Source organism: Petaurus breviceps, unplaced genomic scaffold (assembly GCF_028583685.1).
Source record: "Petaurus breviceps papuanus isolate PSGF00001 unplaced genomic scaffold, PetGlider_PUasm1.0 38, whole genome shotgun sequence".
Classification (NCBI taxonomy): domain Eukaryota; kingdom Metazoa; phylum Chordata; class Mammalia; order Diprotodontia; family Petauridae; genus Petaurus; species Petaurus breviceps.
In genome coordinates, this window is record NW_027186304.1 from 35,706,928 (window position 1) to 35,732,821 (window position 25,894).

General features: G+C 35.8%; 1 protein-coding gene across 2 annotated transcripts in view; it reads left to right on the forward strand.

The window, feature by feature from the left end:
- Positions 1 to 25,894, forward strand: part of MIB1 (MIB E3 ubiquitin protein ligase 1) — a 173,627-nt gene that overhangs the window by 45,682 nt on the left and 102,051 nt on the right. The window contains exons 3-9 of one of the 2 annotated variants that reach the window (XM_069099761.1): positions 2,307 to 2,436; positions 6,279 to 6,383; positions 7,814 to 7,880; positions 17,121 to 17,325; positions 20,175 to 20,286; positions 22,199 to 22,343; positions 23,354 to 23,487. In XM_069099761.1, coding sequence (XP_068955862.1) covers positions 2,307 to 2,436; positions 6,279 to 6,383; positions 7,814 to 7,880; positions 17,121 to 17,325; positions 20,175 to 20,286; positions 22,199 to 22,343; positions 23,354 to 23,487 — 898 coding nt within the window. Of the gene's footprint in view, positions 1 to 2,306; positions 2,437 to 6,278; positions 6,384 to 7,813; positions 7,881 to 17,120; positions 17,326 to 20,174; positions 20,359 to 22,198; positions 22,344 to 23,353; positions 23,488 to 25,894 lie in introns of both variants that reach the window. The other variant, XM_069099760.1, reaches the window with a different exon arrangement.

Consider the following 25,894-nt stretch of genomic DNA (forward strand, 5'->3'; position numbering starts at 1 on the left):
GAGCTATTTGCCACTGAAGGAAATCTCATAATTCCTTTTGAAAGGGTATTAAAAATCTATTAAATCCTTTTATGAGAGGAATCTTTTTTTAAATGTTAATTTAGATTTTCATACATCGACTTTATCAGTAATCACAAAGAATAGTTTTTTAGAAGAGGGACAATTTTTCTCTTTTTTTTTTCCCTGGCCAGACCTTCTCTCTCCCTTGCTAGAGAAGTAACCAGCAGTTTTTCTTGGGGAGGAATGGGAGGGGGAAGAAATACTTTAAATTATGTGTGGGACAAACTTCAGGAAAAGGTGCCCTTGGTTATGTGGGGATGGACCCTGCCATGAGAGGGACACAGAGTCCCTGGGAAGTGCTGCTGAGAAGGTTGTACCCCTATCCTCAGGAAGGCAACCAGTTTATAGCTTACTGTTTTCACTAATTATTTTTGATAACTATGTTCTAATATCAATTATTTCACATTTGGCATTTTAGAAACCTGCTTACTAAAGGATAGAAATTGAGAAAAAAAAAAACCCTGAAAGCAAACACATGGTTTCTTTTAGAGAAAGGGGCTGAAAGGGAGGACTTGATGCCAACACCTTCAGAACTCTCAAATTATTGTGTTGGGGACCTAAGAGATCATTGGTTCATTGCTTTCACTTTACAATGAAGAAAACTAAGATCAGAGAGGAGGGCTCATTCAGTTTTTAATGAAATTGAGATTGAGCTGAGGTAGAGTCAAATGGGAGTCCAAATCTCATATTACTGACTTTTAGACCTGAAAGGGACCTGTGGAAACCACTCTGTACAATCTCCTCTTTACCCCCCTCTCACCTTCCTTTGCTTTCCCAACCATTTCAGAGCATTGGCTTTGGTCTCATGCCATGCCCTATGACGCCAGTGTGATATCTACAGCAGCTACTGTGAATATGCATATGTATCTTCCTTAAAGGCAAAACCAGAATATTTATTTGGAACATCACTGTTAGGATACCAGGAAGTAAGATTTAGCAAGGTACTCATCACTAATCCAGGGAGCGCTGACATCTCAAGCATTCTTTCTGTCAGGCCTCCCCTTAAACAAGTTCCCCTAGGCAAGTCCTCTCCCCCTCCTGCTCTGTCTAAGTCTCTCTGCTGGATTGGGCAAGCTCCTCCCACACTCTAGGCTTCATGTGACTCAGTGTGTATCCAAGCTGTGAGCTGGGCTAGAGCCCAAAGCAGGTCACAAATGGGTGGAGGGGACCTTCCTATTCCATCAACATTACAGTGGTGCTGAGAGACTACCCTTTTAGATAACTACTAGGTCTGGTAAAACATCTCTCTGGCCCTGTGGCAGCCTGTTTTCCATAGTTCCCTGGGTACCTCAGGTACCTGTTTATACTTATAGGGAAATATATTGTACTTTCAACTTGGTTTACTTTCTCAATTTCTTTTGAAATGTAGGATAGGTTGGAGTTCTTCTTCTTATCTCCTTTACTCCAGGAATCATGTTGTAGGAGGGGGAAGGGGGATGGTATCAGATTTCTCTGACATAGGAGACCTGCTCCTATGCCTGTTCCTATTTTCATCATCTGTCACTGGTTCCCTGGCCCTACCAGAACTTAACTTCTGCCCTTCTACCAGGCTTTATCCTTTTACGAGTACAAGTGCTAATGATAGCCTTTTAAATTTACAACCCTGGGGCAAAACCCTGGTTGCCCCACCATCTTAGTTATGACTTTGTCTGGCTCCCCATGAAAATCTACCTGTGTGTTGGTGTGAAAATATTTTTTGGAGTTATGTGTTGAGAAAAAAACACAGCCAAAAAACTTAGCTAGTTTGACTACAGTTTAATTTTGTGGGGTGGGAGTGGGGTGAAGAGGCAGTCAGGGTTAAGTGACTTGCTAATGGTCACACAGCTAGTAAGTGTCTGAGGTCATATTTGAACTTAGGTCCTCCTTATTCCAGAGCCACTCTCTACACTGTGCCATCTAAGCTGCCTGACTAGTTTTAATTTTTGAGGGGTTTTGGATCTGAAATTCAGTCTGGAATTACAGAGTACTTCTTGGTGATAAAAGATGCTGTTATGCTATCCCTCCTTATTCTATGTAATCCAGTGAAGGGAAACTTTGGGATTATATATATATATATATATATATATATATATATATATATATATATACGTATATGTATATATGTGTGTATATATATATATATATATATAAGTTCTTATCTTTAACATTCTTTAAAATTTAAATGACTTGTTGATATTGTTTTTGAGAACCAGTTAGAATTTCTTCTTACTGAATCAAGCATATCAACATATATTTTTATCTTTTAGGGTACTTTTAGAATCTCGTCGGAAATCAAAGAAAATTACAGCCAGAGGAATCTTTGCAGGTGCCAGAGTGGTTCGAGGGGTAGATTGGCAATGGGAAGATCAAGATGGTGGAAATGGAAGAAGAGGGAAGGTAAGGGAGTCTTTTTGAAAATGTCTTGCCTTTGAAAAATCTTTGAATATCTGTTACAGAATATTTTGTTAGTGTTTTGTTACGTCAGCTCTTAAGGGATCTTTTATTTCATTGGCTAGGGATATTCTCTTCACCAGTAGAGATTTTTACCTCTCTGTACTTAAGATTAAAATCTTCATAAGTTGCTTTGGATGAAAAAATATCACTTAGTGTCCATCTTTTTGGTAATGATCCTCTCCAAATATTAGCAAGGTTGATCTTGGGCAGTAGACATAACTTTTTGTTACCACACCCATACTCAAAGACTTTCTTACTTAAGAACATTGAACAAAATTTGTCTTCCACTAAATCAACTTTGGAGAACCTTGGGTCACTACTATTCTATGATAAGATATTAGAGAGTAGAATAGATGACAAAGGTCCTAGAACAGTGATAATTTTTTTTCTGGAAGGAAAAATCTGTACAAAAAAGTGTATGCATCCATAAACAAAATGGTTAGGCAAGCTGACTTTACTTCTCACTCCCCATTTCAACTTTTCTGGCACTTATTGTTGTGATGTTGTCCCCTAGGAAAGCCCAAGACTTCCCACTGCCCTTTACTCTACTTGGTTCTAACCTCTCTTGGGAAGTCCTTATGCTCTAGAAGGTTGATGTTCTACTTGCCTGAATGGATTTGTATTTTAAAATACAATAAAACTTTATTTAAAAACATAAAAGCCTTTCTTGCCATGCAACTCAAAGAAACAAGAAAAACAACAAATCAAGAATTGTTGGGATCTCTTTCCCAACTCTGGCCGTGTCTTACCTTATTCCCGGTCTTCGGACGTCTCTGGCTTCTTGTCTCCAAGAAGAGCTTACCCCCACAGAACACCCAGGACACGGAAGTTGTGAAGCGAAGCTGCTCTTTATTCAGTTACATCTTAACAGTGCGGCAATCAAGCAGGAACAGAACAGAATGGAGCGGAGCGGAGCCTCCCCTTGCCTTCTCCCTTATATCCTTTTCTTCCTTCCTCTTGTCACATGTCATGTGGGAGCCAGTCGTTCACACTCCCGAGTGCAGGGCGGAATATGGGTTAAGAGGAGTCCGTGTTGATGGGGCACGGCCTTTTCGGCCTGGCAGAGTCGGCCTCCACATCCCCCAGCTCCTGCCCCTCAGAGGTCACATGCACTCCCTCCAACATCTTGTGACTGCCACAGCGTCTCTCACACTTGTGGCTCTATCAAAGAATCCTCAACTAAATACTAAAATAGGAATTCTGAAAATCCAAGGAGAGATTTATAAAATAGGAAGTTAAGAAAAACGAACATTGAACCAATAAATAGAACTAGGAGCTGATTTTATGAAAAAACAAAACAAACAATAAAATAAACAGTGGTTTAAAAAAAAAACAAATTACCCATAACAAAAATGAAAAGAATGAATGCACAATAAGGAAGATAATGAAATTAAAGCAATTATTAGTAAATATTTTCCCCAACTTTATGCCAATAAAACTGTCAATCTAAATGAAATGGATGAATATTTACAAAAATTTAAATAGCCTGGATTAATACAAGAGGAAATGGAATATTTAAATAACCCTATCTTAGAAAAAAGAACTTGAACAAGCCATAAATGCGTTCACTAAGAAAAATTCGCAGGGGCAGCTAGGTGGTGCAGCGAATAGAGCACTGGCCCTGGAGTCAGGAGGACCTGAGTTCAAATCTGCCTCAGACGCTTAACACAAAAACTAGCCGTGTGACCTTGGGCAAGTCACTTAACCCCAATTGCCCTCCAAAAGAAAGAAAAATTCCCAAGAGCAGATTGATTTACAAAGGAATTCTACCAAAGATTTAAAGAACAATTAATTCCAATACCATGTAACTGAAAAATAGATAAGAGTTCTACCAAATGCCTTTTATGACACAAATATGATTTTGATACCTAAAGCAGAGAGCAAAAACAGAATGAGAAAACTATAGACCAATTTCCCTAATGAATATCGATGCAAAAATTTTAAAGTGAAATACTGGCAAGGAGATTACAGCTGGATATCACAAAGATCATACACTATGACTAGGTTGGATTTTTGCCAGCAGTGTATAGGGCTGATTCAATATTAGGAAAACTATAAGCATAATTGACTATATTAATAACAAACACAAAAATAATTTGTATATCAATAGATTTAGAAGCACCTTTTGACAAAATAAAACACACATTCCAGTTAAAAACACTAGAAAGCATAAGAATAAAAGGAGCTCTTGTTAAAAAAAAAAATTCAAGTCATTTCTGTTACCTCATCCTGGTATGGAGACTTCTTTTAGTTTTTAAAAACTGTAATAGCAGAGAGTAAACCAGCAAGTTCTACCATGCCAGGAAGGTTTTGAGCATTAGCATGGTTACAGATTACATTTTCTGTTTGAGATCTGCAAAAATGTTTGAGAGGCTTATTGCCTGGAGGTTCAATCAGTAGATGTTGAATTTTTTGTTGTGAAGTGGACCTTCCAGTACTTTAAGTAGCATTGTTTGTGCTTGTGTTTTGAATAAATCACAAAGTTGGAAGTAACCTAAGCAGTTAACCCATCCCCAAAAAGAATCCACATTGAATACACTAAGTAGTCATCCTGGCTACTTGTCTAGTGTGGGGTGGAGGGGGTGTCTCCAAAGGTTGTGCACTCTACATTTGAATAGATCTAATTGTTAAAGTTTTTCTCATATCTAGCTTAAGTTTGCTTCTTTACAATTTCTAATAGTTCCTCTTTCTTTTGCTCTTTGGATTCAGAAAAAGTTTAATCCCTCTTCCAAGAGATAGCCTTCAGATGACATGTATATAAATGAATACATACAGATTAGATGGAAGACAGCATTAAAGGGGAAAATAGCAGTTTAGGGGGAAAAGTAAGAAGAAGGACAATTTGAACAACTGAAAGAATTCTGTGTGATATTACTTAGCTTGTTATTCGGGTACTCAGCTTAAGTTGTCTAAAACCAGGATAGATTCAATTTAAATGAATCTACTATAATTTGCCAAGATTAAAATCACAGTTTGCATCACAATTTAGGAAGATAGTATTTTTCTTTATTAAAGTGACATTCTTCATAGAATTTCAGAATTGGAAGGAACTAGCCATTTGATCCAATCCATACCAGAAAGTAATCCTTAGGGGTGGTTGGGTGGCGCTGTGAGTAAGAGTGCCAGCTCAGAGTCGGGAGGAGCCAGGATCGGTTTGGCCTCAGATACTTAGCACCCACACAAAATAACCTTGGGCAAGTTACTTAACCCCAATTGTAAAAAAAAAAAAAAAAAGAGAGAAAGTAATCCTTCCTATCATATTCCTGACAAGTAGACATCCAACCTCTCACCTGAAGACTTCCAAGAGGGGAATACTACTACTTGAGGCATCCTGTTCTTGTTAGGATGATGTTGTCTACAGCAAGCCTAAAGTTTGTCTCTGTGGTTTCTATCCATCACTCCTGGTTCTGCCTGCTGGGGACCAGAGTTCTCTATGACAGTTATCAGATGCTGGAACAGCTGTGATATGCTCATAATTAAATAGAATTAAACCCTTTGGGGTCAGGGTCTCTTAATTTTGTTTGTATTCCCAGGTTCTTACCTCAGTGCTGGGCACATGTTAAGGCTTTTAAAAGTGATTGATTGACTGCCATAATGCATTTTTGTTTTGAATGGTGATACAGGAAAGACCTGACTCCAGTTGGTCCCTTGGTACTTTAGGATTGATCTTGGAATTAACTGAATCATTAATAGAAAATGTGACAGTTAACAAAAGGAGATTTTCTTAGCCAAAAGAACTAACTTTTTTCTCCTTCACTGTTTTTTTTCCCCTTAAACTCTATTAGGTAACTGAAATTCAGGACTGGAGTGCGTCCAGTCCACACAGTGCAGCATATGTTCTATGGGACAATGGTGCTAAGAACCTTTACAGAGTTGGCTTTGAAGGCATGGTAAGCCAGAAAAAAATACTGATGATAACAATGTTGGGTTGGGGAAAGGAAGAGTAATAAAAGTAGCCCCTAATGTGTTCTTTTGTCTTCCTCCTTTTGTTATAGCCTTCTGTCTGTTTGCATCCTATTAGGAAGTCCATTGTGAGTTCAGCTGTCCTGATTATACATATGCATTGGGATGGAAGTCTTAGGGTGAAATGTTTATAAAATGGAAGATGTTTAAGCTTTCTCTAAGGCTTTAGCTAAAAGTTTTGATTGTAAACATGCCATTGTTTTCCTTAGGTATACATGGAAACTTTACTAAGACTCATTACTTAAAACATGATTCTTAATATTTCAGCTAGACCTGCCCAAAGTTTTTAGTATTTAGCACTCCACCTCTATGCCTCCTATTACCTGCTCCCATCACACACGTATATGCAGAAATATTTTTGTTAGTACCTTTTGTGTTAGCAGAATACTGCAAAGTGCTTACCATATTGCCTGGTATGTAAATGTTTGTTAGTTGAATGATTGAAATTAGTTGCCCATACAATCTGAAATAGACAAAAATATTGTTATAAATAAATGTAATAGGGGCGGCCAGGTGGCTCAGCGAGTAAGAGCACCGGCTCCAGTGTTGGGATGACCTGGATCAAATCCGGGCTCAGATACTTAGCACCACACCCAGAAATAACTGGCTGTGTAACCTTGAGCAAGTTACTTAACCCCGATTGCTTAAAAAATAAATAAATAAATAAATGAAATACATAGTAAAAAATAATGAACATGAAGAATTCAGGTAAATTTTAGAGGGCTCATAAACTGATTGCAGACTGAAGTGAGCAGAAGCAAGAAGACAGTTTACAAAATAACTAAAATAATGTAAATAAAAATAGCTTTGAAAGACATCAGAACTCCGGTTATCCTTGAACTCTGAGACTATGCCTTTTCACCCCACCTATTGTCCCTTTGGCTTGCTCCATGAATACTTTCCTCACTTCTCCATCTATCTTACTACTCTTTGCTCTGAATATTTTCATCAAATCATTACCACCATTTCCTCTGCCCTATTCTACTTTCCATCCCACTTCCCTGTCCACCTTTCTACTTTGTCTTGTTTCCATCTATTAGAATGTAAACTCTTTGAGGAAAAGAACTGGCTCACTTTTGTATTTATGTCACGTGCATGCACAGGTGTGTGTGTATGTGTGTGTGTGTGTTGTAGTGTAGTGTGGTGTAGTGTATAATAAATCCTTTTTATTCCTTCATGTCTGGAAATGCACTTCCTTTTCTCTTCCAGTCCTTATCTTCCACGTACCACTGTCTAACCCAAAGTGTAGTACTCTAGGATTCTTTTTAATATAAATTTCGAGTTGCTCTTATTTCTTTTAGTTTCAGACATTGTTGAAATCACTCTTTTATATATACGTTTGATTTCCTGCTTTTAGTCTGACTTGAAGTGTGTCCAGGATGCTAAAGGAGGCTCTTTCTACAGAGACCACTGCCCTGTGCTAGGTAAGTTAGCAGATGAAAGTAATGTATTGAATAATTGGTCTAGTTTTGTAAGAAATTTGACTTAGTTCATTATTTTAAGTTTTGTTATCTTTGCTGTTTCCTAAAATTCCTTGTTGTCCAATTTTTCCTGCTTAGTAATTTTGGCTCAAAGGGATACATCTTTTCATTTATAAAGAACTTGCGTTCTTTTCATTGGCTGAAATAATTTTCTGAAAAACTTGTTTGTTTTTTTAACATTGTATAAAATACTAATCTGACTAAGTAGTTTAATAGAATTGGAGTGTTTAGACCCCTAAAATTGGAAGTAATATAATCAGTGGGGGGGTGGAACTATATATAGTTTTCAGGTAGTAGGGAGCCAGATTAGTCACTCTTACAGTATATGAGTTTTTTGAGTGCAGGGGCTTTTAAAAATGTTTATCTTTGTACCTTCTGTACACAGAACCTTGCACACAATCAGTGCTTAATAAACGATTGTTGGGTTGAAAAAAATTTATGAAATAGGTCTTTACTTGTCACTTAAAATTTGACTTATATGAAAATTCCACCACATTCTTATAAAATTGTACTCTCTCTGCTCCTAAGGCAACAAAACAGCCCAAACCAAGATAACTGTATATCACTTAACCACCATCTATCTTAGAGAAACTAACTTAGATTTTACGATTTGTTTATTCATGCAAATTGTGCCCAGGAGCAAAATTTGCAGATAACTTTAACCTTTAGTTTATAAATTTCTTTCCTTGAAATCAGTCTTGTAAAATCTGTCCTCTATGACTTCACATTTTGCTAAAATCCCATATCTGTTTTTAATGTTTCCTCCCTTTCTTGGGCTTCCTAAAAATCTTTACAAACTCTTTTGAAGATACTTGTATCCAAAAGGTATTTTTTCCAGAGAGAACTGTCAAGATTGTATTTATACTATCTACCTAATCGAGATCTTCACTAGATTCTTTGACTCTCAAACTTGCTTTTGTGGTCTCTTTACCCCCACATGGAAGAATAGAAAAGGACAAGCTGAAAGAGAAATACAGATTATGTCCTTTTGGGCTTCATAGATATGATAAGCTTATTAACTGACCCTCGTACAGTGCTTTAAGGTTTACAAACTACTTTTTATACATTACCTCTTTTCACGCTCATATTACTTGTAAGTAATGCTTGTATTTTTGTCCCCATTTTACACAAGGAATTGAGGTTCAGAGATGTTAAATGACTTGTCCATGGTAATACAAAGTTTCATTGTCAGTGTCAGTATTCAAAGTTAGGTCCCTCCTGGTTCTTAAGGCTAGTATTCTTTCTCATTATTCTGCCTTATCACTGGCAGTATGTATATGAGGCTTGTTTTTCTTTAGGTTATTTTTTGATACTGTGTGCCCAGTTATACTACTGAAAATGGTCCATGTAATTGGTGTCTGAGATGTCTCATAATTTTCTCTCATAAGTAGTCTCATAAATAGTCAGTGACCTCATATGAATTCTGTAGCTTTTCCTAAAATGTGCTTCTTAGATGTTTTTTGGTGGCATTTCTTTACTTCTAAGAAACACACTTTAGGCAGAACTCTCACAGTAAACTATTTGTAAATGATTTTTTTTTTTAATTTTTAAATTTTTTGTTTTTTTGGAGGGGGGAGGGCAATGCAATTGGGGTTCAGTGACTTGCCGAAGGTCACATGGCTAGTAAGTGTTAAGTGTCTGAGACAAGATTTGAACTCAGGTCCTCCTGACTACAGGGTCAGTGCTCTATTCACTGCGCCACCTAGCCACCCCATAAATGTTTTCTTAAAAAGCTTACAAGTGATTTCATGTAGCATAAGGTTAATTTGAATAAAATATACTTGGAAATACAGGATGTTATAAATTGAGTCATATTTACAAATAACAGGAAAAAGTGTTTACTGTCAAGTTTTTTGTAACTGGGAACAATATTAGATTTAATAGGTTGGCTATCACGTGTCCTTTTATATGAGCCAATGTTTTGTCAAACATCTTAGCTCATTAGCTCCTTAAATTCAAAAATTCTGTTTTTTAGTTTAGTGCTTTTTTGATCAGTGCCTTTCTGATTTTGTCATATTCATAGAATTTTTTAAGATTTGATAACTGTATCAGTGATTGACTTGCATAGTACTAATAGTACTATTACCTTGTAAAAAAGACATCTTCCAAGATTCTAGGTCTGATAGAAGTGAAATAATTTACAGGTAAAGTAGGTAAATAGAGTCAATGGTCCTGACTACTTTAGTTAATGCAGTGAATGCAATTTTAATTTAGGTTGATATAAGCAATAAGAATCACTTAAACTATTTTAATGTTGATTTTCTAGGAACACATCTCTTGTGTAAATTAAAGTACATTTTTTATTTTACTGGCAGCATGGTGTAGTGGATAGGGCATTAGACTTGGAGGCAGAAAGATCTGAGTTCACATCCTGAGTCGTGAGTTAACTTACTTGCTTTTTGATCCTAGTTATTAGCATTTTTATTATTGTCAAGTTATTAACGATTTTTTGCCTCAGTTTTTTCAACTTTAAGGTGAGGCTGGACTCAGAGACCTTGGAGATTCCTAATAATAATGAGCTCTAATTCTGTGATCTTGTGATCTAATTTTTTTCAAAAAAGGGGAGACCTTTAAAAATCACATATTTAAAGCAAAATAGCTATTTTTTTTAGAAAGATGAGAAACATTTAACGATCATACTTAGTGATCAAAATATGAATGTAAAAATAGCTAGAGTTATTTTTTATTGACACAGCTTAAATATTTACTTAAAAAATGACAACTTAACCAAACAAAATACATAGGACTAAAATGACATATCACTTTAGTAAAACTTCCTCTCACCCGTAGTCCACAGTAGAAAAACACATACTTTTCCTTGGCAGCTTAGACTGTTTTCTAGCCCTTTGTAATGCTGTTGTTTAGGGATGAATAGGTTTTATTGGTCTAAGGAAGGGAAAAACACAAGCAAGAGGTGTTAATTCAGACTTTGTTGATGTGGCTAAGGATATACAGAAATTTTTTTAATTTTAAGAGTCAGGTATATCTTTACTCTAGGAGAGATTTATGTACATAATAACCAGCAACTTTTGAAAAACTTGTTTTAGGATTCTCAGGGTTGTTGTCGGTTTTGAGGGAAGTATGGGATGATCGGGACAAACATGGAAGAATCTAGAGTCGGAAATGCCTATTCGTATCCCATGGCTAAGGACTTGGAATTTGTGTGACCTTGTCACTGGGCATCAGTTTACTTATCTATAAAATGGGGGAGTTGTACTGGACAAGCTCTAACTGAGGTCCTTCTCATCTTTAATTCTGTGGTCTTAAGTCCTGACTTAGACTTACCAGATACATGTTTGACTTACATCACCTCACCCCTGAACCTCTCTTTTTTCATTTGTAAAATTACTTATATTGCCTGCCTCAGGTGTTATTGTCATCATAATTTTCCGGTAGACCAGTAATTCTCAGATTATCTCTCCTGGATCTGTTTTCTAGGTCAGTTATTTTTCCATTGAAATATTTTACCTCTTTTCCTAACTTTTCATTCTTGATGTTTTGTTTGACTGATTTTTGGTGCCTCATAGAGTCATTAGCTTTAATTTGGTTGATTCTAATTTTTAGCAAATTATTTTCCTCAGTTTTTTTGAAGCTCCTTTTCCATATGTTCAGATTTCATTTTTAGTTCACACATTTTTTTAAGGAGCTGTTTTCTTAATTGTAGTGTTTTTCTAATTTCACAATTTTTATTTTAAAAGAATTATTCATTTTATCTTCTACCTCTCTAATTTGGTTTTCAAAGTTCTTTTTGAGCTCATCTAAGAATGCTTTCTGTGCTTGAGACCAGTTTATATTCCCTGTTGAGGCTTCAGCTGGGGGTGTGGAGTCAAGACTGTCTCCTTCTAAATTTGGTTCCTCCCCATTTACAATAATAGGACTCTAGAGTCTTTGTCTTTGCAGTCTCTTTTTACCCATTTTGAGGCAGGGTCTTAGCCACACCCTTCCTCTAGGGTTCTCAAGCCTTTACTGTTAAAACTTTTGCTCTGGGGCAATAATTACTGTGTTTTCTGGGTCAGTGGGGGGATTGGAGCAGCTGGGGTTCACTCTGCCATCCTGCTCCCTGGAAGTTTAGATAGGGGCTTTTTACATTTCTAGGCTGTGGGTTGGTAGTCCCAAAGAGTAGCTGCTGCCACTTCCTGGGTCCTGCATTTGTCTCTTACCCAGCTCTATCAGATCCTAGCCCTGCAGTGATAGGCCTGGGAATGGCCCTTGCGGTTGGTGGATCAACTTGCCGCCACATTGACCAGGCCTCCTCCCAGCCTTGCTGAGCTGCCCCCTGCCCAGAGTGTTGTTGTCAAACACTTTGTAAACCTTAAAGCACTGTATAGATGTGTTGATGGTGAAGCATATCTCATCTGTCTTGCTGCTGCTGAGTTTACATCCTGACTTCCAACCTACCTTTCCAGCTTTATTTTATGTTACTTATCTTTATTATGTGCTTTCCTTGTCTTTTGGTTTCTTCAGATTAGCCTTCTTGCTGCCCCTTGTCGTGACCATCTTATCTCCTGTCTCCATACCTTTGCATTGCACTAGGTGTCATTCATTCGTGGAATACCCTCCCACTATCCTGTTTCCTTTAGAACTCTACTCAAGTGACAGTTCCACGTGAAGCCTTTCTTGATCTCCCTTCACTCCCCTCCAAAGTTTACTTTGTATTTATTTTGTTTGTACTTTATGATCTACATCCTTAGAGTAAAAATAAAAAATTTATTTGTCTTTTTATCCATGGTTTCTAGTACAATGATGGACACTCAGTACACACTTAATGCCTGTTGATTAATTGATTCACACCAAGAAATTTATTGCTTTTGTTGTTGTTATCTTCATTCTCTAACTCAGGCCCGCACAACCTTTGGCCCAGAGTCTGCCAAAGAATTTTGGGTGGCCCTCGAAAAACGTAGAGGAAAACATCCTTTGTATGTAGAGGTGAGCTGCAAGTGGCCTGTGGGGTGTTAAGCAGCCCATGGACTGCAGGTTGTGCAGGCCTGCTCTACCTGAATTCACAGTTATAGTAAGGAAAGAGAGACCTGCTTCAGTCTTTTTCAGCATCTGCCTTTTTCTCTTAGAAGTTCAGTGGGTTAAACTATACTCAAAGGGAAGGTTGTTTATCTGCAAGATTTAGTGCTAGATTTTGAAAGTGAAGTTTCTTGATTCTGTTTTCAGCAATGCCTTGTGTTTGTTGGATGGGTTATGCTTTCAGCTAACCTTTAGTGCTTTAAGGTTCTCAAATCTTTCTTTATATAGTATATTATTTTATCCTTAAAATAACCCTGTGAGGTAGATACTGTTGTTGCCCCAGCTTTACAGTTGAGGAAACTGGAAACTAAGGTTGAGAGAATTTAAGTGACCTGCCCATGGTCATTCCTCCAGTGAGGTCAGAAGCCCCCAGGTCCTCTTCACTACATAACAAACATTCTTTCGACTATACCATGATGGACAAAATGGGGAAAATAATATTTAATTCAAGTCTATAATACAGAGTTAATGTTAAGAAGTATAATAAAAAAAATACGTGCTACTATACAAAATTACAAATCAGAGATAAAGGAGATTCTGTGGCCCATATATATAGAAGATGGTGTAGAAGTACATAGGAAATTGGTAACCTGAGTGCTTTTTGAAGTCTGAGGTGGAAAGGATTGTTACTGACTAAGGCAAAGAGGCTAGTTGGAGCATGTTAAGGTTATCAAGGAAGGCTTCATTGAGGTAGTAGCATTGGAGTTGGGCTTTAAAATGAAGATTCAGGAAGTGAAGTTTGGGGGAGGGAGTGTTAGCAAAAAAAAGAGCATTTATAGGGGACATCAAGTAGGCCATAGCAGATGTGGAAGAAAACAAAAGCTTAGAGATACAATGTTGTCACATTGTTGAGGATCTTCAAAGGCAAGCTAAAGAGTTTGGACCTTATTTGTTAAACAGGCCTTTTAAAGCCATTACAATTAAAGAGTGACATTAGCAGATCTCTGTGTCAGATCTGTATGCGCCAGACATAATACCAAGTGCTGGTGATAGAAGTATGAAAAAGAAAGGTAGGCCTGGCCTTCAAGGAACTTACAAACTAATGGAAGAACACAACAATGAGAATCTGGAAAAAAAAAGGAGGGAAAGATTGGGCTATGATGGAGACAATGGAGTTCAGTCCAAGGAATTTAAAATGATGGGAAAATTAATTTTACAACAGTATCAAGATGGATTTGAAGGGAGGGGGGAGGGCAGAGAGGAGTGGATTCCTATTTTGGGACATTATTGTAATAGTCCTAGCATTTGGTAATGGGATCCCCTACTGAGGTGGTGTTGGTGGGTATAGAGAGAATGGGACAGATAGAAAGAGAGAGGTGATATGTAGACAGAATTGAATAGACTAGCATCATTTGTCCCTTCAGTCTGGAACATCTAATCTAACTTCCTCAGTATATAGATAAACCTAAAATTCCCAGAAGTGAGGAGGTAACTTGTCCAAAGTTTCATGTCTCAGAAGGGGTTAGCCAGAGGAAAAAGTGAAAAAGCTAATACCAATTTTTTTTTTAATATTGCAGGTCAGTGGTGGTATGAGAAGTACATATAGGAATGTCAGGAGTGGAACAGGTTTTGGGAGAAATGAAAGTTTAATCTGAGGTGCTAATGAGAAACTATGGTGGAAATGACCAATAAGCAATTGGAGATGGTGTCTGGAGCTTGGGTGAAATTTCTAGATTGGTTGTAAAGATCTAGACGTTATCTATATGAAGATGATGATCCGAGTCAGTGAGTTTCTCAGTAGAGAAAGATTATAGGGGACATTTTGGATACAGTGTTTTCTTCCTGTTGCTTAGCACAGGATGTTACACATAGAAAGTGCTTAATAAATGCTTGTTGACTTTACAGTTTAAAATTGATTCACATTTTCTGTTGGTATATCAAAGACAGTTCATAGGTGTATGTTTGTCAGACATGGCCAATGATTTGGTTTGTTTTGCTTAGTTGTAAGTTGTTGTAGGGGAGAATTTTAGGAAATGACAGTCATGATAAAGAAAAAAAATCAATAAAATACTTGTTTAACACAGCAACAGTAACAGTAACAACAAAAAACCCCCCAAAACTCTGACTTAATCAGCATTTTACCCTTTCGTTTGCCCCTCATACCTGGCTTGTTTTTCCCAGTCAGAATCTTCCTATTCCCTTGCAGTATGGTAAATTTTTCTATTTGCAGTATTTATGTTGCCTAGGGTTAGGATTAAACACTAAACGATTAGGCTAGAACATCTCTTCTGTAGTGGCCCCAGTGGAGAGAGCATATGCAAGCAATGAAGATGCTTGCCTTATGTTTTCTTGCCTCTGTAGGCTCTCTCTGCCCTTAGGCGCTAGGCTTCTGTATTTTTTGTCCTTTGGAGGATTTCAGGGCACAAACACTGTCCCTTGAAAGAAAGTAGCCAATAACTAGGAGCAGTTAATTGGGAAGCTTGCTTGGGAGCAGACATAAGTCAACATACAATACCATAAATTAGAGCTTTCCTCTCTCCTGTTGTTAACTTCACTTGTCTTTCATGCAGATGTGGGCATTGATTGACCTCTATCAGTAAGGCAAGAAAAATGTGGACTTTGGGACTCAGATTACAAAATAAGTTAATAGTCAATTAGTGTCAGAAATGTCAGAGTGTTTTAAAAAAAAACCCTTGAATTAGGCCATATTCTTAACCAGGTTTCTTTTTCTTTTTTTTTTTTTCCTTTTTGGAGGGGGGAAGGCAGGGAGGGCATTTGGGGTTAAGTGACCTTGCCCAAGGTCACATGGCTAGTAAGTGTTAAGTGTCTGAGGCCGGATTTGAACTCGGGTCCCCCTGACTCCAGGGCTGGTGCTCTATTCACTGCACCACCTGGCCGCCCCTTAACCAGGTTTTTTGGTAGTTACTTATGTGATACACTCATCTTAATAGTTCCTGTATTTAGGAGAATGCCTAAAATATTTTTTTCTTGGCCTTCTTGTCTCTGATCTGTTCTTCCCAGTGCCAAATTATTGTTCCTGATGATGATACTTCAGTGGTTTCCTATGATATTAAAAAAAAAATACCAAGTCATTTATTGAAGGCCCTTCATAATTTGACACTCACCTTTTACATTACTTATTTCATGTTTTGCTTCCTTACATGCTTCTTCATTCCAGGCAAAGTATTCAGTTACTAGCTTTTGCTAATATTTAATTTCATCTGTGTGCCCTTGGACAGGTTGTTCCCTATATTGTCAAAGTAGTCTTCACTTCTTACAATCCCTAGATTTCCTTCAAAATGCAGCTGAGATACCATCTCCTTGAGGGGACCTTTCCCAGTCCTGCCAGTTGTAATGCTCTCTATCTTTAAATTACCTTATTATTTGTTTATTTGTATACATATTCACTGGGTCTCCTGAGTAAAATGTAAGCTTGTTAAGGGTTGGGACTGTTTTTGTTTTATTTCTTTGTATCCCTGGTGCCTGGAGAAGCTCTTTACAGATAATGGGCACTTAATTTTTTTGCATTGAACTGAATTGACCTCATTTGAATCTACTTACTTTTAATAAAGATGCAAAAGAAATTATGTTTTAGGTCCTTTAGGGAAAGTCATCAAAAATCTGAATTTACCAAGTGGACAGTTGTGAAAAGAATTCAATGTAAGATTTCTTTTAAAAGTTAGCAAGAGCTCCTCTGAAGTATGTAGTAAAACACTGTAAAACATGGACTTCATCTTTACAGGAACATTTTTATTTCTGTAATAAAATTTGATTATACTGTTTTTTGGGAAAGAAAAGCAAAAAAAATAGAACTAATCAGTGAAACAAATTCCATTAGGTGTTATGTCCAGTTAACTATATTTTAATTCATTACCCTATAGCCATCTATTTCATTTTGCCAATATACAGTAGCTTGTGTAATGTGTAAATTTAGGTAGTGAACTTTTTTTTTCCTCTTCTCTAGTATAAAAAGTTTTGGTAAATCACAAAAGGCAAAAACATGACTTACTTGACTTTTTTGAAAAACAGAAAAATTAAATGTTTGATATAAGTGTCTCATAGTATAGCTTGAACTGATTTTGAGTCTATATTTTTTAAAATTCAAGACAAAAAACCCTTTAGTGGAGATAACAGCTAGAGTAGTTGGCTACAGAATCATGGTAACTCTGGTTGTTATAATTCAGTGATCATTCCTGTGACTGCTCCCTTTTTTCCCCTCAATTACAGGTGAACAGAATGGTAACCGGAATCCTGGTGGACTACAGATCGGTGACCTAGTAAACATAGATCTTGATCTAGAAATTGTACAGTCTTTGCAACATGGGCATGGAGGATGGACTGATGGCATGTTTGAGACTTTAACTACAACTGGAACAGTTTGTGGCATTGATGAAGATCATGACATTGTAGTACAGTACCCAAGTGGCAATAGGTTGGTGATACTCAATTTTAGATAGTAACACATTAGGATGCATACATAAAAGTTAGAAAATAAAAATGGATGTAACTAAAAAGCTTTTTAATGTAGTGACCAAGTAGAGTACCAAGTAAGTAACTTAATAAAGGAAAATGAAAGTATTCCACTTTAGGGGAAAAAATAAACCATAAGAAAATTCTGCCTCTAACTGTGGCCTTGGGCAGGCTCCTTAACTTTTATGTACCCTACACAGCCCTCTAATACCATACATTGCACAGAAGGTACTGACCTACATTGGTAGAGGAAGTTTCCTTATACTAATAAAATTATAGGTGTAGTCCCTCTTTCTGTCCCTAAGGAAAAAAAGATTTTATAAGACTGACCAGGAACAAATGAAACAGAGAAAGTGCTGGAAGTTGTAATGTATCATTCAACACTGCCCTGAATAAATGATGTGCCTTTTTGTTTACATTTACGTATTATTAGAAAGCTAATAAGAATGTGATATTCAATAATTAGAAAATAATTCTGTTTTGCTTGACTTTAGTCAGGTCCTAAGAGTTGAATATCTGATTTTGGCAGTCACACATTGAGAGGTGTGATGACCCTAAGAAGATGTAAAAATGACTAAGAAAGATTAAATAGGCCTTGTAAAGAAGTTGTGAAGTAAACTCAAGTTGTTTAACTGTGACAGTAATAATAAAACCAATTCCAATTCTTTTTATTAATTTAAAAAAGTTATTTTATCCACCTATGCAGTAGTTTGAAGAACATTAACAGTAAAAGAATAATAGCAATATCCACTGGGAAAGTCGAAAGTGGTATGGGGGAGAGTAGATTGGAGGAGGGGATATCCTGTGGGACTGCTATTTTGGGGCGGTGGGTAGGGGCAAAATGGGGAGAAAATTTGTAACTCAAAATCTGGCGGAAATGAATGATGTAAATCAGAAGTTAATAAAGCATTAAGAATAATAGCAAGACAGTGACTTATCCCAGGACTGTTTCTTTCTGAACTCCATGGAAAAAGATAGGAAGAGATTAATAAAGGGATACTTAAAAAATGCTTTAAGGTTTGAGAAGTACTCCATATACATTCTCTTATTTGATCCTCTGAACAGCCCCATGAGGTAAGTACTAAAGATATTATCCCTATTTTGTAGATGAGTAAACGGAAGCTAAAAGGTTTAATAACATACCTAGAGTAACAGTATATATGTTATATATAGCCAGTATATATGGGGGCTGGCGATAGGGAAGTCATTTTTTGAACTTGGGTCTTATCGACTCTAAGGTCAACATATTAATTATGCTATGGATTATCGTTATAGTAAGGGTTATTCAAGTAGGACACTAGCCAGTGGATTCCCTCTTCTTCCTTATGCAGACAAAGGAATCTAGTTAAATGATTTAATTGATTATAGGGACAATGAACGACGGTAATAGGCTACTTAGGGAAGTTGTGGGATTTCCATTTCTGAAGGTTTTTTTTTTTTTTTTTGCTTTTTGGAGGGCATTTGGGGTTAAGTGACTTGCCCAAGGTGACACAACTAGTTTTTGTGTTAAGTGTCTGAGGTCACATTTGAACTCAGGTCCTCCTGACTCCAGGGCCAGTGCAGTATTCACTGCGCCACCTAGCTGTTCCCTGGAGGTATTTTTAAAATAAAATTGGTATTTTTGTAGGCACAATATTAATAGTTACTTCAATTTTATATCATGTTATATACATCATTTAATTTAATGCAAAAATACTGCTCAGAAATGTATACTTGTTAGCAATACTATCATAATTTTTTAGTGTGGAAACAAGGCTAATGGACTTGCTCAGTAATTGTCAAAATTCTGTGTCAAATCTGTGTCTTGACTATAGACTACCTCCTTACATGTCTGTTAACTTCTGGCATGGCTTGCCTTAAGCAGAGATTCTAGCATAGAATGACCGTGGAGTTATTTTCTGGTTCTGATTTTTCTTAATTAAGGAGTATGTAAATACTTTGAGAAGAGATCCCCTGTTCTTCCCCCTCCCCCCATTTTTGGAGAGATACATTGTAGTAAAACTTATTTTGCAATGAAATACCAGTCTGACAGTAAGAAAGGAGTTTAGGGGTCAATATATTTTGTGTGCAAGCCACAGATTTTGTTCTGGTGAGTTTAAAAACCACATATACATTATTTTTCACTTTGTAATTTTAGATTTTTTTTCTTGCCTTATCCATTCTTCTTTTCCTCTTCTAAAATGTGGATAATGAAGAATTGTCATATAGCATGTGATAAAAATCTTCTCAATGAAATTGTAACAGATATTCTAAAAGATTCATTTTTCCCTTTTAAGCTTACATAAACTTGTCACCAAAAATTGAGCTATAGTTTTTTCATTTTCCAAACTGCAGCTTGTTCATTTCTGTGATGCTGTTAAAGCACCATTACTTTTCCAGATCACTTAAGTGAAAAAAGTGGAAAAAAAAAAGATTTTTCCAGACAGAATTTTCAGTAAACTGTTATATTGCTTTATGAATTTGCAGGTGTATACTTTAGTTTGAGCTCACTTTAAAATAGTGGTCCTGGTCCTTTCCAATCTATAGATGAGAACATATCATAAATTGATTATGTATGTGTGTGAATGTGTAATTATATATAAATTGATTATAAAGGATTGTATGCTCACAAATTGGTTATAACATCATTTAAAAAGATTATCACAGCAATTTATTTCTTTAAAAAAATTAAAATATTTTGGAGTGACTTTTAAGTTTCTGACATTTAAAAATATTTTCCTTCTTAGCAAACTAATTGTTTAAAAAAATAGTTCAACATGAATTTTTTTTTAAGAATTAAATATAGGTTGCCAACTTATTTTTGTTTTGCAGATGGACCTTCAATCCAGCCGTTCTCACTAAAGCTAATGTTGTCCGAAGTGGGGATGCTGCACAGGGTGCAGAAGGGGGTACTTCACAGTTTCAAGTGGGTGACCTTGTTCAGGTTTGTTACGATCTAGAAAGAATTAAGCTTCTACAAAGAGGTCATGGTGAATGGGCAGAAGCTATGCTTCCTGTAAGTATATAAAAATAGGACATTTGATTAGGTGAACTTTTTTGTTTATTTTTATTTAGATTTGTAAGCAGATAAATTTTCAAAACCACAGCAGTGTAAAACTTCCCGGAGTTGGGTGAGCTATTATTTATTGAAAGCTGAACCTTTAATTTTTTCAGTTAAGAATTAATGAAGCGGTGAGGGCAAGGAAAATAGAAAATTTACATTTCCTTCCCAGAGACATTTCATCCATTGCTTCACTTTCTAACAATAATAATAGCTCAAATTTATTCCCATTGTGCATAAAAGGAAACTGAAGCTTTGAGAGGTTGTAATTTGGCTGTGATGAGGCAGGATTCAGACTAAGAATTCACAGACTACAGATTCCACGCCCCTCCCCCCACCCCCACTTTCACCCTCAGAGATGGTGAATAGAAAAGACAGAATTTCCTGTAGCCTGAGTTAGGCATTGAGTAAGAGCATTACTTTTTTTTTTTTGCTTTTTTTTTTTTTTTTGGAGGGGGGAAGGTGGGGCAATTTTTAGGTGCCAGGCACCACCTAGCTGCCTCTGAATTAACAGCATTATTAATCAGCATTTCAAATATAATTAATTTTGTTATTATTTACAAAAGTGAAAATTATTGTCCTCTAAATTTTCATTCTAGAGAGGTTGTGGAGAATTAGAAGCCTGATGGAGGCCCTGCTTTGTGACACTTGAACAATTACTTAGCCTCACTGAACTTCAGTTTCCTCACTAAAATGGGGATAATGCTTGTACTACCTGCCTAACAGGAGCACTGGGAGGAAAGAACTTGGTAAACCTTAAGAGCTGTAAAAATATGAGTCATGAAAATAATAATGCTTTTGAGGCTTCAGCACTTAAATATTTTCCATCATTCATAAGTATAATTTTTCAAGGTTCCAAAGCTTCATATTTGATTTTAAAAAATAAGCTGTATGCTAGAACTTAAATATAAGTTCTGGTTTAAAGATGAGTTTTGCTGTGGGACAAAACTGTTGGCATACACTAGTATTTTATTAATTTGACACAGTAGTTAATATCTTTCCAGTTGTACTCACTGTTGTGGTGGTTTCTGAGGTGAAGAAACATTGACACTTAACATGATGATGTCTCAGGACATCACCTCCTTTCTCCTCAGGAGAAGGTTTGCAGTGATTGTGATTTAGTGTTTTTAGTAGTTATTTTATTTATCTATTAATTTTATTAGAAAGTTTCTACTGCCCCTTCAGTGTATTCTTACTTTAGAGCTTCACTTAAAAGATGAAATATTTTGCGTTAACTACTTAACATTAATTTCTGTGAGTGATAAATTAGCTTGAACATTTGCCTTATATGATGTCCTTGAAGAAAGATCTTATTTGTATAACCTGAATGTTGTTTATTGGGGTTTTTTTTTTTTTTTTGGCTAATTGGCCTTATATAAAAGGTAGCTTGTAAGGAGAAGAAAGGGTAGTACTGTCTTAGTTTAAAAAAAAACGTTCGGTATGTGATATAGGGGAATTTTTATCAAAAACAGTAGAGACAGTAGAGTGAAAGTAAATAAATAAGTTGATTTTGTTAAATCTTTGTGTTCATTCTCTGTGAAACTATTAAGTAGTAATTCTGATTTTATTTCTTTAGTGAGATATTTTAATAAAACTACAGGTACTAATTTCATACATTAGTACATTGTACTATTTATTTAGTTCACAGATACAGAACCAGCTTCAGCAAAATTAGCATTTTTTTCTTTGAAGCTAAAATCAGGTATCATTTAAAAATATCAATATGACAAGCAAATAATTTTGTAACTGTCATTTTATATGTGAAAATTTATGGCTGTTTGTCCTATCTTTTAAGACTTTAGGCAAAGTTGGCCGTGTACAGCAGATTTATTCAGACAGTGATTTAAAAGTAGAAGTTTGTGGAACATCTTGGACGTATAATCCTGCAGCTGTTTCCAAGGTGGCATCAGCAGGATCAGCTATTAGCAATGCATCTGGTGGTATGTACTTTTAAAAAAATACATGGTTTATTTTTTTAAATGTCTTTGAGGACAAGGTATAATTTTAATTATAAATAAGTTACATAAAAAGTTGGGGTGACTTACTGTATTATTTTATAGTGTTTTCAATTTTTGTTCCTCTTGTTTTAATTAGCTAGTTTGCTTCAAGTTGGAGCAAATCCTCTGGCAGTGATAAGTAAATAAAAGAAGTAGATGGAAGGAGCATAGTAATGTGGATGGTGTCTTTCCATTTTCCTCTGCTTGCTTTCCTTTGCAGTGATTGTATCTAAGGATAGGTAGCAGAGAACTTTGTGATGGTGAGCACCTGTATTGGCTGATAGCTCTTTCGGTTTAGATTAGCAGGAATGAAGATTGCCTGTAAAAATAGCTTATGGAAGTGGTAACCCTCTAGCTGATTATGCCTTATTTTGCTTAAAACAAAATATACAGTAACTTTAGAAATATATCATTAGAATTTAGGACTTTAGCCTCAGCTAAAAAAAGATTAAATACCATTTTTACAAAAACTCAATATCTGGTATTATAAAGAATTTATTATTGTGGAGCATAGAATCCCCAAGACTTTAGTAGGGCTACCTGTAAAATCTGTTGTGCTAGAAAATGAAAGTTGGGATGATTATCTTCATTTTTTTCAAATACCAATCTTTTAGCAATGTAAAAATTTGTTTTTCAATGTGAATTCCATCATAATGTCAGTTCACAATATCTTTGTTATGAATACTAATTTTTTAATTGCTTTTACAAGTCTTTCCAAATTTATGAAACATTAATGATTTTGAAGAAACGCAATATTGGTTTCTGCAGTTTACCATAATTTCAGGTGGTATAATTATGGTTTGTAGGATAAATTATTTGTAACATAGTATAAAAATAGTTCGAAGCATAATCATTCTAGAATTAAATAAGACATAGGAAAACATGACTTCTAGTGTTTTAGATTCTGAGTTCCATCATTTTCCTATACCAACAATTTTACTTCCTATTTTCAGAGAGACTGTCTCAACTCTTAAAGAAATTGTTTGAAACTCAAGAGTCTGGAGACCTTAATGAAGAATTAGTTAAAGCTGCTGCTAATGGAGATGTTGCTAAAGTAGAAGATTTGTTAAAGAGACCAGATGTTGATGTGAGCATTTATAATTTATAAATGTCTTTAGACTTAACAACCCTTTTCACTTTCAGATAGTTCATTTTTCGTTTGGGGAAGTTTGATATCAATTTTTCTCTTACAAAATTAAAGTTTGACCTAGGTTTCCCTTTATTTATGGTAAGCAACTTGTTATTCTTATTTTTTAAAGGGGATGATAAACTTTTTCAGCTTATTTTTTATGAAAAACTGTCAAGCTAAGTTCTTTTGAAAGTAGTGTGTGTATACGCTTCACATACATGTATGTATGTACATATATACACATATAATCATATGTAAGGTATATATGCATATATAATCACTATTATCTCATCATCAGTAGGACATATACTTTGAGGTTTTTTTCCTTCTATTTTCCCTCAATCAAGCTATATGCTCTCAATTCCCTTTTGTTACCAACAACCCTTATGTATAAAATAACTAGCTTAAGTTAAAGGTGAATTCTTTGACATTGGACAAGAATGAAATTTGAGGATTGGCCTCATTAGTATTATACAGTGACTGTTTTTACAGAGTTCTTTATGATCAAGGAGATGACATTGCAACTTAAGTCTCTATTCTTCCTGTGCAAAGATGTGTCCTTGTTCCTACTCAAAAGAAACAGGACAGGCAAAAATGGTGGGGGGGAAGGCAAGGATTGGTATAGTATTGTATATTCAGAGGGTATACCCATGTGAAGAAAGGGGGAAGAAGTCTGGTGGAGAGCATTTGGATGAAACTAAGTGGAGGGAGAATCAAAAGTGATTATATCCTTGGAGTACAGAGCAGAAGACAGGGACAGAAAGAGACAATAGAAGAGGAGTTTGGGAAACAGATCGCTAGGCGACTCAGAGGCATGATCTAGTAGTAATGGTGGGAGACTTTGGTTATTTGGATTTTTGAGGCTTTCTCTTTCTGCCAGAAGCAAAATAACTTATAATTTCTTGATTTGTCTTTATGATAATTTTATTCTTCAAAAGATAAAAGAACCAATAATGGGAAATTCTATTTTGCATCTGATTCTCACTAACAAGGTAGTACTGATTGCTGGGGTGGAAATAAAGGGAGCCTCTGGAGGAACTGAACACTTCTGTAGTTTTTGATAGAGGAGAGGAAATCCAGAAATAGTCTTAGATGCATCCAAGGATTTGGAAAAGCAGATATCAAAAGATCCAGAGGAAATATAAATTGAATTTCATGGACTAAAATTTTTAAGAAGAACCACTGAGGTCCTTTCCAACTCTTTAATTCTTTTGATTCTTTTATCATAAGGCATTCAGGACCCTGATGTTTTCCAAAAAGCAAAATACAAACTTGGCCCTAGAAAGTAATTGTAGGTTTTCAAATCTTACTTTTTCAGTTCTCATCAAACACTTGGTATAGACCACACCTGTGGCCCATCAAAAATGTAAAGGATGTTTTCCTCTACATTTTTTGAGGGCCACCCAAAATTCTATGTCATGTGCAGTTTGTGCAGACCTGGTATAGACCCATACATAGTCCAAATTTTTTCAGTTTGAACATCTATTTAACTTAAAAGAATTTCAGGTTTTCTACATAATAGTTACAGTAGATGAGACAGTATATGTAAAAGTGTTTTGCAAGTTTTAAAATTCTTTATAAATGAACAATTATTTATATTACTAACATCCATTGAGAAAATAGATAATGATTAAATTCCCGTGACTGTATTCTCTTCTCCCTTTCACTATAACACAATCCAGTTCCACTGTGATATTTTAATTTAATCTAGTTAAAATATACATCTCCATAAGAAGGGCCTTGTGAAATCTTAGTAAACAACTCAGATGGTCTACTTTGGGAGGGGTATTTTGTCCAAAGAAAACGCTATACTTTATTCCCAAAGAGCAAAGAAATTTCTTTTCCATGTAGAAAAAAGGAAGCAGTATTAATATAAAATTGTTTACAAAAACCCCATTGCAAATATTTTATATCCTTATGGAGCTAAATAAATAAATAAATGATGATGCTTAGTACATATGTGGAATCAAGTATCTCTTGCAGTAACTCCTTGGTCCCCCAGGGGTCCTCATCCCACTGTTTAGTAGTATAGCCATTAGGTGAGATTAGGTTAGTAGTGATGGCAAATGATAAAATCATTCATTATATTTGTTATGACTCAGTTGAATCTCTTAAATTTAAGGGAGGGAGAGAAGTTTTATAAACACTTTGAGTTCCTCCAGTATAGTAAGTGTAGGAACTTACCTCTTACTAAGTCATAACTAGAAACAATGCCCTTTTGTATATCATAATTGGATTCTTTTGGTGGCTTCTAGAAAAATATATAATTTCTTCATTTCTGTAGTCACGGTATGGAAAATAGTGATTAGGGGGAATAATACTATAGCTGCTTGTTTTTTGTTTAAGGTTTAGGGCATGATCGCAG